The sequence below is a fragment of the Rhinatrema bivittatum genome, chromosome 11 (assembly GCF_901001135.1).
Source record: "Rhinatrema bivittatum chromosome 11, aRhiBiv1.1, whole genome shotgun sequence".
Taxonomy (NCBI): domain Eukaryota; kingdom Metazoa; phylum Chordata; class Amphibia; order Gymnophiona; family Rhinatrematidae; genus Rhinatrema; species Rhinatrema bivittatum.
The window spans coordinates 83,474,769-83,488,602 of NC_042625.1; the positions used below are offsets into that span (position 1 = coordinate 83,474,769).

The 13,834-nt window shown below is 45.3% G+C and overlaps 1 protein-coding gene across 14 annotated transcripts in view; it reads left to right on the top strand.

Annotated features, from left to right (window-relative positions):
* PUM1 (pumilio RNA binding family member 1) overlaps nt 1–13,834 on the top strand; it is a 193,194-nt gene that overhangs the window by 7,758 nt on the left and 171,602 nt on the right. For 12 of the 14 annotated variants that reach the window (XM_029619108.1, XM_029619118.1, XM_029619119.1 and 9 more), the window contains one exon: nt 7,129–7,502. In XM_029619108.1, coding sequence (XP_029474968.1) covers nt 7,129–7,502 — 374 coding nt within the window. Of the gene's footprint in view, nt 1–3,280; nt 3,375–6,051; nt 6,169–7,128; nt 7,503–13,834 lie in introns of all 14 variants that reach the window. The other 2 variants (XM_029619115.1, XM_029619116.1) reach the window with 2 other exon arrangements.

Here is a 13,834-nt window from a genome sequence, read left to right on the forward strand (position 1 = left end):
TCAGGTATCCTATCTTGTCACACATTCTATTATTTTTCATCTTTAACATGCATGATTTAAAACAGCTAATTTAACCTTTCTTGTTTTAGTTAGTTATTTTAGGCTGACTTAGGAATTCTTTATAATAAACATGCTGTAGAATGCCTGCCTGATATTCCTGCTGATTTTCCTACATAATTGTGGTTTTTTTAGCTCACATGGGTAGTTTACAAAAGGACACCTATGGCTTCATGTGCACAAAGTGTGCACAGAAGCTGGAGGGAAGACGTCTTGGCTCTTTGGCCCTGATCAGAACCCAACAGGAGGAGGTGCCCATGTGTTTGACCCTCATTGGGGCAGGGAGGGGGCAAGAAGGGGAGAGTGTGGCAAAGATGAGGATGAGTGGGCATGGGAGAGAGGACCTTACCTGCGTGGCATGGGGGGTGGAGAGAGGGTTGCATGAGCACTGACATGCACTAATCCCACTACAAGATGCAGTGCGCACACAGGCTCAATGTAAAGAGAGGATTTTTAGGGAGATGTACTCCATTGAGTATTCAGTCTTGTTGCTTTTCATGCTTAGAAAATGTTGTACCCATCGGGCCAGTGTATTAAAGGGTTTTTCCCATTTTGTGTCTATGGGGAAATGCTTAATACATCTGGGCCAGAATTTTGCTTTGCATAACTGTGCTTCTTTGACATAGAGGAAATTCCCTGTTGTGGCTACCTATATTTGGGGGTTCAAAGATAAAGCTAGTGGTGATATTTTTCATGGCAAAACAATATGGTGGCTTAGTAATACATCTCTATGCTGAAGTTTTGGAATCCTTTTTGGTAAAATATTCCTGTTTTATTGGAAGTAAAAGCTCTGGTTCATGTAATGTTGATACTGCTGTAATGTAATGACTTCCAGAATTTACATTTAAAAGGTTGGCTTGTCTCAATACCCATGGCTTTGGAGTTGTTTGAGGCAACAAACTTTCTTGTATTTTGTTTGACTTCTTTTTTTAAACATTTATTCTGTTAGCATATTGGTTGCCGTATAAATGAAAACCAGTAAACTGGCTTTTCTTGAATGGAGTTGAAGAATGGCATCTTTCTGTGTCAGCTTAAAGTGACCGGACTGAACCACTGTTTCAGTGTTCAGTACCTTTTGAATTAGTGTAAGATCTGCTAAAGAAACTGATCTGTTGTAATTTTCATAATGGTGACTTCTCATTGTATATATGTAATTACAGCATTTCATAGATTTGGTAAATGTGGTTTATCCTAAAAATAGAGAGAATGCTAGTGTTCCTGCCCTCTGTCGTCATATCTCTAGTCTGGACTACCTCTAGTCCGGAATTTGTTTCTCTCCCTTTAACTTAACTTTATATTTTTCTTCTAGCTTCCTAAGCTTCCAAGTTCACAGTCCTCGTTTTAATGTAACTTTGTTTTTTTCCTTTAACTAGTTATTTTACCCCTGTTCGATGTAAACCGTCCTGATATGGTATTTTAACCATGAAGGTCTGTATAGAAAAATGTTAAATAAATATTATTGTCTTATTTGGGCAGTATAAGTAGTGGGTATAGGGTCTCCTCTCCCCCTGGGGACAGAACGAAAGATAATGCTCATAGAATGGACTCGAGGGCTTTCTTCAGTTGTGTGCCTAGAGTACTACTGAAGAGTGCATGGAGTAGTGGAAACCTTTTTCACGTTCCACTATAGTGATAGAATGAGCTCCAAAACTGAAGACTTATAATGTCATTTTTTACCAAGGGTTTTCTCCCATTCTTTGTTTATGGAAAAAATGCTTAGTAAATGAGGCCTTTGGGTGATTGCAAATTGCAAGCAGCCTTTTATAACTAGCTTATAGTAAGTTGTTGTTTTTTGTCCAAACACTTTTTTTTTTGTTTGGTAATTTATGGTTGGGCTGTGTAAACTTCTTTAATGCTTTTCTTCAATATTCTTCTTTAAACAGTCCCCAGAGCAAAATACTGAGGCTTTTCTGGGTTATTGACACAGTTAAATTCCATTGTAAATATCACCAAACCTTGACTGTTAAGTATTCCGCAGTCAGGACCTGAACGTCTAAAAATTTTATTTCTCCACTAATAATTTAAAATAATCTGGGGAAAAAAACAGTGACCTCTGTGTAAAGAATGTCAGTATTTACATGACTTAAGTTTTAGAAGTTCCATTTTACTTTAATGTTGGAGGTCAGAATTGAGGCTGCCCTCGGACCTAGCTGTTTATCCTCTGCAGGAAATCCCTGGTAAATATGAAGCAGTGCATACCTTACTTCTCTAAGAGAGCTTATGCCATGCAGAAATATGGAAAGTGCTACTTTTAACTGTCCTGGAAAAGTGCCAGTCGTGCAAAACTGGTCATATTTTGTTCAGTGAAGATTGCTGGATAATAAGGACTGCTTCTGTGCAGTCATTAGTATATTTCGTAAACATTGGGCCTGATCCTCTAAGACGTTTTTCCTATTCTGTCTCTTAGACAAAAGGCTTGGCAGATCAGGACCATTGTCAGTTTGTAGTTTATCAAGAGCTTCTGCGTTTACAAGTAGGAACATGTTTTTGAAAGTATGACTATGCAGTTTAAGGATAAAGCACATTTAATGTTTAGTTTTCATAAATGCATCAGAATCCCACAAGAATGCTTAGTTCAGTTGTTTATATTTATCCTAAATGAAGATTTTGGGTTGGTTTTTTTTACCCCCTTTTTGGTTTAAAGATCACATTTGATATACTTGAAGTTTTTTTTGTTTTACTGCCAGGTCTCAAGTTAAGTGAGGATAATTTTTCTTTCATTTTGTTTTAGGCTGACTTAACAAGTAATCTGAACTCTCTAAAACATTTTGAATCTGATTCATCCAGGGCATTTCCTGTAGGCATACGTGGAAGAACAACTTTGATAAACTGGATCTATATGTACATCTCTATATATTCCTACATAGGATTTGTAGTGGCACTTACAGTTATGAGATGTTGCCATACTGCGGTGAGTCCCAACCAGAATGCCTTCAGATTGGTGCGCTCTTAGCACCTCACGGCAACAAGAGACACCAGCAGTGGCTCTTAAGCGTGTAGGAGCGCCTTTCTGAGAAGGTGTGTCTCATGCGTAGCCTCTTCTTCCTGGCTACAGCATGAGCCTCCCCCCCCCCCCCCCCCCCCCCTCTCAGTTTGGTAATGAATGGGTAGCATTCAGGGCACGGATAGCTGGACTCTGCTTTATGTGGTGTGCAATGCACACAGCGGCTCCTCCTCTTCCCCGACCTTAGCGTCCTCTTTCAACCTCTTGTCCTTTCTCCAGGCTGAGAGAGATGAGGAGCGCTGGATGTGACTTACTCTGAGCGCTGGAAGTAGCAGTAATGAAGGAGCTCTAGCAGTCACGTGCTGCAGCCAAGGTAACTAACTTAAGCTGGCTGCCTGCACCCCACTAACTTCTCCCTTATCCTGCATTGTTTATATAGAGGGAGGTGGTCCATTATGATAGGCTCAGGTGTGTCTCTCCTCCCCCCCCCCCCATATCTCTCACTCCCTTTTGTTTTAAACTTTGGAAGGGAGTCTGGTGGGTTTTTCGGTGCTTCCCTAGCTCTCCTTTGGGCCAAAATGAGTCCTCTCCATGTCTACACGTCTGCTCCGTGGAGGTTGATGTGCCACACAACATTTTTGTTAATATAGGTGTGCCTTGGGCTTGAAAAGGTTGGGAAATAGTGCCCTACTACATTGTAAGAAAGCATTAGTTTATGTTGTAGATATAGCTGACATGATCTCCTAAATCTGTTTTCCCCCCTTTGCCTTTGAGTGGTGTCGTAAGCAAAATGCAGATTACTCGGTGCTGATTTTCTGCCAGGTCGTCAATCTGTAGCAATTAGTTTCCTTCCCTATATTATGGTTGGAGGCCACCATTGGCCCCAGACCTGGCAACTTTTTTTTTTTTTTTTTTTTAGGAATATCACAACTGAGAATGCTTTCTTTTCGGAGTTGAACAGCTCTGAAGGCAGTATTTTCCTTGGCCTTTAACATTGTAAAAATATCCTTTTGTCTGTCATTGTGGTGTTCTTTTTTTTTTTGTCAGTATGAGTATCATTGTTAGGCAATACTTATTAGAGATGTGCCTTTGTTTTAAATGAATTCTAATTTGTTACGGTTTGGGAGCGCTAAAAAATTAGACATTTTTCTGAAATTTCGGAAAAATTTGTATTTTGTGTTTAGCTCGTGCTAACTTTTATGTTAGTGCGCACTAACACGAAATTTGGGAACCACAAAAAAACCCCGAACCATGGAAAAAACTAAATTACCCACGGAGGACCCAAACTGAAGCACGAAACGAAGAAAAAAAAAAAGCAACACATCTCTAATACTAATTTTTGGGTTGGACTACCTTCCATAATCAGAGCTGCAGAGATGAATTTCAGCTATCGCTACCCCTAGGAATTATTGGTGCAAGTAGCACAGCCCTTCCCACTCTCCCACCACTAGAATCTTCTCCTGCCATGGCCCCTTCCCTCCCCCCCCCTTTCCATAGACTTCAGGAGCTCCACTTTGGGAACAGTATCAGCTGAGTGCATCTGGCACAGGGGCTACCTCAGCTTCTTTCCTCCCCCACTGCACTGAAACTCGGAGGATTTGTGACCTGTGAGAGCAGGCAGATTAAGTCCCCATACTTAACAAAAATAAAAAGTCAGAGGGAAGAAGGGTTCAGAGATGTGGGGTAGGACTGGTAGTCATGGTTAGGAGGAGGAGCAGGACCCGGATTTTGCCACCCTGTGGGCACAGACCTACCGGGGTGTGGACCCATTGCATTACTGCATTGTCCATAATTCTCATTACTTGTATTGGATCTTCCCTGTCTGCAGAGCATGGGTCACAGTTTCATTCACAGTCTATAATAAGTATAATCTGTAATTTGCCAACAGAATGTAACTCTTGACTTCTCCCTGCCTTGAAAGAGAGCTATTAAAGTTGTGTGCAAAAACTGAGGCATCCCTGGTCAAATTGTCTGAATGAATCCCTAAGTGAACAGAAGCTGACACAACCTCTGTATGATGCGGTGCAAAGTTAAACAGGATATTTTTCTGCAGTTTTGAATGCAAAACTATGATTTGCAGATTTTAACAGATTGAAAATAAATAATAAAGTTGCTATGACGGGCAAAGGTTTGGACACCCTTTCAGTCAGTAATTTTGGAAGACCACCTTTGACCAAAATAAGTGCTTCCAAATGTTTACTACACTTAAAGAGTCTTTATGTTGTTGAAATGTATTTTGAAATATTAGGGAGTTTGCTTCCTTTTATGAGCCATTCCAATAAGAAGTTTTTGCCGGAGCGCTCTCTGGTTCCTGCTAATATTCAGGTGGATGATTGTGTGTTATGTGAGGCTTCCACCTTTTTTTCCTATCTTAGCCCTGATTTGTGGAGCTGGAAAATTGTGCGTCCCTAGCGCCTCCTTGGCATTTGGTGCACAGGAGAGGTGGCTGGGAAAACAGACGCTCAATACGAGCATTCATTTTCCCCCGGCACAATATACACGCACAATGTACGTGGCCTGGACCGTCTATCTTGTGCGTTTATATTGGATGCCCAGAATTATTAATTTTTTTACCCGAGACTTTTTGTTTTGAACCTGAATCTGCTTTTTGTGGTATCGCTATGATACTAATAAGAGGAATGGCAGAAAGCAGGATTTTTTTGTTTTTATCAATGAGCCCTTGAGCGTGGCGCCATCCTGGGGCTGGCGTAAAATTTGTCACGTTGCAATGGGCGCATTGGCTGCGTGGGACATTTTTTGCATTGCGGGTATTAGCTAATAGCCTCATTTACATGGAATTTACATGTGATGAGCGCTATTAGCTACACAGTGGTTTTGGACGCGCGTTTTGGACGCACTAATCTCCATATTGCATCGGGGGGTTATGGACACGCGTCCAGTCGCGTGTTAAGTCATGCGCTAGCCGCAGGGCACAGTATTGCATCGGCCCCCAATGTTAGAAAGCTTTCCTAATGGCTTTATAACTGCAGTATAAAGCAGTCTACACCCTGCAAGGAAAAAATGGACTGTTCTTTCTTTTAAATCTGCAGATAAATTCTTTAAAGGGCTATTTCAGAGGTCCTAAGGCTATTAGACTGTAGCAGGAGATAAAGTTTGAGCAGGGATCTTGGAACACATTTGGGTGCAGAACCTTTAAGACTTGAAATGCAAGTATGAAGAGGAAATGCTTTATTTGTGGCTTACTTTTAAGGTGTTCGGCACTATTCATTAGAGCAGTGTTTCCCATCCAAGTCCAAGGGGAGCATCTAAAGGTCAGGGTTTTCAGGATACCTGCATGTGATAGATTTGCATGCACTGGGCCTCCAGCGTGTGCAAATTTATTTTGTACATATTAGGGTGTCATGGGAACCAGACCACTGTTAAAGGTATATTCCCACATAATATACATTTTAGCATATCACCTTTTGGTCGATTATTAAAATACTGTGATTTTTTTTTTTTTATTGTTCAAGGGTTTTTTTGTCCAGCATATTTTTGTGATTCTTTGGCCATTTAGTTCATTTGGAACTGGTCTGTTCTGGGCTTTGGTGTTATGAGCCTTTATTCCAGGGCATCCCAAACCTGTCCTGGGGGTCCCACAACCCGTCAGCTTTTCAGAATATCCACTTTCCTAGCGTTATATGCATGAGATAAATTTTTATCATGGAGACTCGGTATATGCACATTTATCTCATGCGTATTCATTGTGGATATCCTAAAAACCTGATTGGTTGTGGGGCCTCCAGGACAGGTTCGGGAAGCTACCTGTGGTTTTTATCCCCTAAGTTAGCTCAGCCATCACCACAGCTCCTTTCGGAACCTGTTAGCTCTGCACCTTGAGTCTGGCCACTAGGTGTTGCCATCATGCAGTGGCTGAGACTGCCTCCTGCCTAAGGGATGTGAATGTCGCCTCTGCAGTATCCCCGACCCTAGCCTACGTCCGCAACAGAAATCAAACCAAGATCTCCCATTACTGATTCAAGCTTTTGAAGAAAAACAAAAAAAATCCCCAACCCTTTTAGCAGTCCCAATGACAGTGTCGTCTTAAACCTGGGGAAAAAAGTAAATGACAATGGATGCCTTTTCTAAAATACACTGATAAAACCTTTAAAAACTGTCTCCTTTAGGTGTTGGTGGAATGAGCGTTGCATGTGTTTTGAAGAGAAAAGCAGTGCTCTGGCAGGACTCATTCAGCCCCCACCTGAAACAGCACTCTCAAGATCCAGCTAATCCCAACATGCCTGTTGTTTTGACATCTGGAACAGGGGCCCAGGCACAACAACAGCCAGCTGCAAATCAGGCACTTGCAGCGGGGGCACACTCCAGTCCAGTCCCCGGAACGCTAGGAGTTGCAGGCCGCTCCCAGGACGACGCCATGGTGGATTACTTCTTTCAGAGGCAGCACGGTGAGCAGCTTGGGGGAGGAGGAAGTGGCGGAGGAGGCTATAACAACAGCAAACATCGCTGGCCAACTGGGGATAACATTCATGCAGAACATCAGGTAAAAATGTTACTTTTGTGCTTAATAGATAATGAAATGCCTTGGAACATTTTGAGTTCACATCTGTTTTCTTAAAATGTTAGTGTAGCAGAAGGGAGCAGCTAATCCACAAGTTTGTATTGTGTTCACATATATGAGAAAAGTATACCACAGGCATGTTGTATGGGACACAGTGCATAGATATATATTTATTTTATGTTCTGTTATGTTGATAAACTTGTGAAATTTATATTATCCAGCACTCAACTAACCAGCAACTGGCAGTGGTTATTTTTTTAATTTATTTTTTTTTTTGTGAAGAAGATTTAAACAGAATGCTAGTCAGTCTTACAGAACATTCTAGATTCGCTCGATGCTCTGTCCACTTCTGTATCACCCCCTTCCCTCCTGTTTCCTGCAAGGGACAGGAGGGGGATGGGTTGGATTAGGGAGCAGAGTAGTGTTTTCTGTGCTGTCTACTCCAGCATTACCCCTTGACCTCCTGTTTACCTGAAAGCTGCTGCATGAAGCAGGAAATAAGGAGCTATCAGATAAGTGGCATACTCAGATAAATGAACAATTCCCCCTGCATGCTGGCTAATGGGGCTTTTGCTCTTGTGTGTTTGTCTTGGTGGCTGCCATGCATTTTTGTGTAGTCCAAATAGCACACGCTATTTGCACTTAGGACCTTAGGTTTTGTTCCAATGGCTATTTTGGTTGTCATCATCTGAGCTGGAACAAAAATTGGTCACCCATTACTCCTGCCCTACTGGTGCTAAAATTCATGATGGTGGTGGCCAAGTTTGTAAGTGGCCAAAATATCTGGTATGTACGAGAGAGCGGGTCCTAATGTAATAGGCTGGAAACCTAGGGACCAGGGTTTATTTAAATCCATCTTCTCTCACTGTTACTCAGTGTGATTAAGGTCAAGACACTTCATCTTCCATTGCCTCAGGTACCCATTTAGACTATAAGTACATTGGCGCAGGGTTTTGTTATACCTGTATGAAAATTATTGTAAGGCACTCTGATTTAGGGTGCTATAAGAATATATATTCTTACAAGCTTTGTGAGAGGCTTATCAAGTTTTGCTCACCCTTTAATACAGAAAAACATAGCCCTCTTAGGGCCAGATGTCCAAAGCATTTTTCCCATAAAATGGGAAAACACTTTGGTTAATGTTGGTTTTTAGTGAGTAATGGCTTGCTTGCCTGTTTTCTGGCCAATTTGATTTTTTTTTCTGTTTTGTTATCTTCCTATCAGTGTATAGCAAAAATGTACTGCCACAATCATGTGATTACAAAATGCTGTAGCATACTAAGGTGGCAAAAAAAAAAAATTCAATAGGTGATAGACCAGAGCTTATTTAGAATGGTAAATGCTGCAAACATGAAGCAACAATCCTTTGTCACTGTTGCCTACTTCCCCATTAGTAGTTTAGTGCATAGTGATACAATAGAAACATAGAACATGACAGCATATAAATACCATATGGTCCATCCACATCTCCTGATAAGCTTTGCAGTCCCTTCCTGTCCCTCAGAGATCATTTATGCTTGTTCATGTTTTCTTGAATTCTGATACACTCCTCATCTCCACCATCTCTACAGGAAGGTTGTTCATCCTCTTTTTACTCTCATCCCATGACCCATCATCCCAGAACCTTCTTTCAATTGAAAAAGGCCCATCTCCTGTGTATTTATTTCTTGAAGGTATTTAAATGTCTCTATCATCTCTCTCCTTTCCTCCAGAGAATATATGTTTAGATCTTTGTCTGTCCTCATTTGCTTTATGAAGACTATCATTGTCCATTTTAGTAGCTGCCCTTTGGACTGACTCAGTTGGATTTACATCCCTGTGAAGATGCAGGCTCAGGAATTGTACACAGTACTCCAAATGAGGTCTCTCCTGAGACTTGTACAGAGATATTATCACCTTCTTTTTCCTATTTGCTGTTAATATCCCTATGCACCCAAACATCTATCTTGCTTTTGCCATCGCCTTGTCTACTTGGACACATTGAGATCATCAAATATGATTTCCTCAGATCCTGTTCTTATTTTGTGCACAGATCTTCACCCCCTATACTATACTGATCCTTGGGTTTCTGCATCCCAAATACATAAATCCTGCATTTATTTTTAGCATTAATCCTCCAGACTGTAGACCATTCCTTAAGCTTCACTAGCTCATGTTTTCTGTACTTTCCAGGGTGTGTACCCTGTTGTAGATTTTGATATCCTCAAAAAGGCAAACCTTTTCCGATTTAGCTTCTCCCCATTATCGCTAACAAATTGTAAGAACAAGACCAAGGACCAATCCCTGTGGCATACCACAGGTAACCTCCCTTTCCTTGGTGTGAACTTTGTCTACCACTGTCCTTTGCTTCCCATTCAACCAGTTTCTAATCCCTTCGGTCAATTGAGGACCCATACCTAGGGTGCTCTGTTGGTTTATAAGTCACCTTTGTGTAATTATGTCAAACGCCTTGCTGAAATTCAAGTTTCCCTGTACGTACCCAGATCAATCCAGGACAACTGGGTTTTGCCTCCCCTCCAGCAGATGGAGACAGAAAAAGACTTTGTGGACTCTGCCTATACCCCTGAGGTGCCACCTAGTGTCTGTCAGTATTTTTCTGTCTCCAGCAGATGGTGGAGGTACAAAGCCTAGTGTCTGGTGTTAGGTTTAAATTTCTCTTATTTTGGTTTGGTTGGCACAGGTATTTTTCAGAGGAAGGTTTAGGTTACTTTCCCTTTATCTTTAAATCACAGAGATTGTGGCATTTAGCCTCCCAGAGGGTTGGCATGTCCTGGTGGGACCATCCCCTCTGGTATTTGAGGCTGGAGAGCAGAGGGTTGGAAACCCTGAAACTGCCATGGCTGAAGGTGATACCGGGGGTCCCGGCTCATTCACCCTCAGCGGGACCCATCCCGACCAGGTAGAAAATTTAAAATTTGTATTTTCTTGTCTTGGGTGCTCCGGCCTAGCGTCTGCTCCGTTTTTGCTGCTTTTTCGCCGTTTTTTGTCGCTTTCCCGGCCTGTTTTTTGACCGGGAAATTGCCTCATTCCGCCGCGGTTCTCTTTTCGGGTACCGATTAAATCGAGGCCGGGGATATGCCTTGTGGCGCAGTCTGCAAGGCCCATCGCAGAGAAATCAGCACAAGGCTGACAGGGACATGAGAGGCCCGATCGGAGAAGGCAAGGCTCGGCTCCCTTCCTGCTTAGTGCAGGGTCGGAGGCTCTTCTGCAAACCATTAGGGATCAGGAGCGAGCAGCGAGGGCGGCTCTAGGGGAGGAATCCTCTCCGCCACCACTGTACCTGAGGCCGGCTGCCCCTGGAAGGGGCACAGTTCCAGATGTGCAGGAGGTTTCCTCGGAGGAGGAGCAGGACAAAGATTCGGATGGGTCTTCTTCCTCGTTCTCCGAATTTGTCAGAACGCTGCAAAGCAGAGAAGAGATCATGTACTAAGTTGCTCCGGGCACCCTCGTCGACATCAGGAGCGGGGAGAGGGTCCTCTTCACGCAAACGCTCCAGGTCATCCGGTGGCAGAGATGATCCCAAGGCAAAGCGCCCTCTCCAGTTTCAGTCCCATCCAGGGGAGACTTCTCAGACGGACACGTCAGATGAGGATCAGTCTCCTCCACCAGCCCTGGGTGATGGACTGGATACGGATCTTCACCCTCAGCCGGCCAAACCGGATGGGGTCCCGGTGGTGGAGGGCGATGATCCAAAGGTGGTGCGACTGTTCCGGAGGGATGAACTGGGACTGCTGATACCATTCATTCTGGAGGAGCTCGGTATTGAAGTTCTGCCTGAGGATTCCATATTCGGAGCTATGGATCCGGTCATGGTGGGCCTCCAGGGTCCGGCTCGATACTTTCCATTTCATATGTCTGTCACGGATCTCCTTAGAGATCCGTGTTCCACTCCTTAGAGTGGGACACTCCAGACCTTGGCTTGAAGGTGGGTCAAGCTATGGACAAATTGTATCTGCTTCTGGAGGAAGCTTTGGATCTGCTCGGAGTTCCTAGGGTGGATGCCGCGGTTTCCATGGTCACGAAAAAGACCACCATTCCCGTCACGGGGGCCACTGCGTTGAAAGACTTGCAGGACCACAAGCTGGAGCTGCAGCTGAAGGAAATTTTTGAGGTTTCCTCCCTCAGGGTCCGGGCAGCTATGTGTTGCAGTTTTGCACAGTGGGCTTGTCTCCTCTGGGTTCAGGATTGGCAGGCGGAAGCTTCCCTTTCGGACGCGGCAGAGCTGGGTGCTAGCCATCTGGAGTCGGCGGTGGCATATAGCGCGGATGCCCTGTATGATCTTCTGCGGACTTTGGGCAGGCCAATCGTTGCAGCGGTTTCCGCCCGCAGGCTCCTCTGGCTCCAGAACTGGTCGGCTGATGGGTCCTCCAAAGCGCAGCTGAGTTCTTTACCATTTAAGGGGAAGCTCCTCTTTGGGCAACAGCTGGAGGACATAATAAAGTCTCTGGGAGAGAACAAAGTCCACAGGTTGCCAGAGGATAGGCCTCCATTCAAAGGTTCCTTTCTTCAGTGGGCGAGATTTTGGGGAAATCGTCGTTTCCGCTCTTCAAAATCCTCCGGGTCGCCATTTCGCCAGGGCACCGGCCGTTAGGCTTCTTGGAACCAGTCCTTTTCGGGGCCGCCGACCTGCCAGAGACAGTGCTCCACATGCCCATGGGGGCTCCAAGACCTCGCAATGAAGTGAGGCCAGTCCACCCTTCTGTGTCAAGAATCGGGGGAAGGTTATCTCTTTTCCGGGAGGCGTGGACCAAATTGACCTCCGACCAATGGGTCCTAAGCATCATAGAACACGGCGAAGCCTTAGATTTTGCCTGGCCGGTTAAGGAGCATTACATAGTGTCCCCTTGCATGTCCCACCTAAAGTGAAGGGCTACTTCGTGGTACCAAAGAAGGAGGGTACCTTCTGTCCCATCCTCGATTTGAAGTGGGTGAATTGCGCCCTGAAGGTACCCCGTTTTCGGATGGAAACTCTTCGCTCCGTCATAGCGTTGGTGCACAAGAGAGAATTTTTGGCGTCTCTGGACCTAATGGAAGCGTACCTGCACATCCCGATACGCTCGGACCATCAGAAATATCTGCAGTTTGCGATCCTTGGGCGCCGTTTTCAATTTTGAGCTCTTCCGTTTGGGCTCGTGACTGCGCCCCAGGTTTTCACCAAGGTGATGGTTGTGGTCGCGGCCGACTTGCAACGGGAAGGGATACTGATGCATCCCTATCTGGACGAGCAAAGTCAGCCTATGCAGAGCCGAGGTGGCGCGGGTGCTCTGGATGTTGGACTCGTTGGGATGGGTGGTCAACCCTGAGAAGAGTCATCTGATTCCCTCCCAGACTTTGGAGTTTCTGGGGGCTTGCTTCGACATGGCCTTGGGAAAGGTTTTTCTGACGGAAGAGAGGATTTCCAAGCTCGAGTCACAGGTGGAGTCCTTGCGCTCTCTACCTCAACCCAGGGTCTGGGATTACTTGCAGGTCCTGGGCTCAATGGCTTCAATGATCGATCTGGTACCTTGGGCCTTTGCACATATGCGTCCTCTTCAATCAGCCTTGCTCTCCCGATGGAATCCCCTCTCGCAGCATTTCCATCTTGTCCTGCCCTTGACCTATGGGGCGCGTTCCAGTCTTCTGTGGTGGCTTTCGCAGCACAATTTGCGCCAGGGATGGATTTGGGGATTCCCTGTTGGATCGTGGTGACCACAGACGCCAGTCTCTCCGGGTGGGGAGCGGTTTGTCGGGATACGGCAGTCCAGGGCCAATGGACCAGGACGGAGGCCTCCTAGTCCATCAGTTGCTTGGAGACAAAGGCTGTGCGGTTAGTGCTCCAGGCCCTCCATCCGTCGCCATCCTGGTTCTGCCCGGACGATTGATGATCAATCGTCCGGGCAGAACCAGGATGGCGACAGAGGCTCAGCTCTTGATACACTGGGCGGAGCAACATCTTTACTGGATAGCTGCCTCTCACGTAGCCGGAGTGGACAATGTCCAGGCGGATTTCCTCAGCTGGCACCAGTTGAATCCGGGGGCGTGGGAACTCTCCGCCTTTCATCTTCTGGGCGCCCGGTGGTCCAGACCAGCCATGGACCTGATGGAGACGTACGACAATGCCAAAGCTCCCCGGTTCTTCAGCAGGCGGAGGGAACTGGGGGCAGAAGGGGTAGACGTGTTGGTCCTACCCTGGCCAAAGGACATTCTGTTGTATGTCTTCCCACCATGGCCGTTGGTCGGAAAGGTTCTACGCCGCATCGAGGGGCACGCAGGCAGGGTGAATCTGGTGGCTCCAGAGTGGCCGAGGCGACCGTGGTTTGCGGACCTCTTGGATC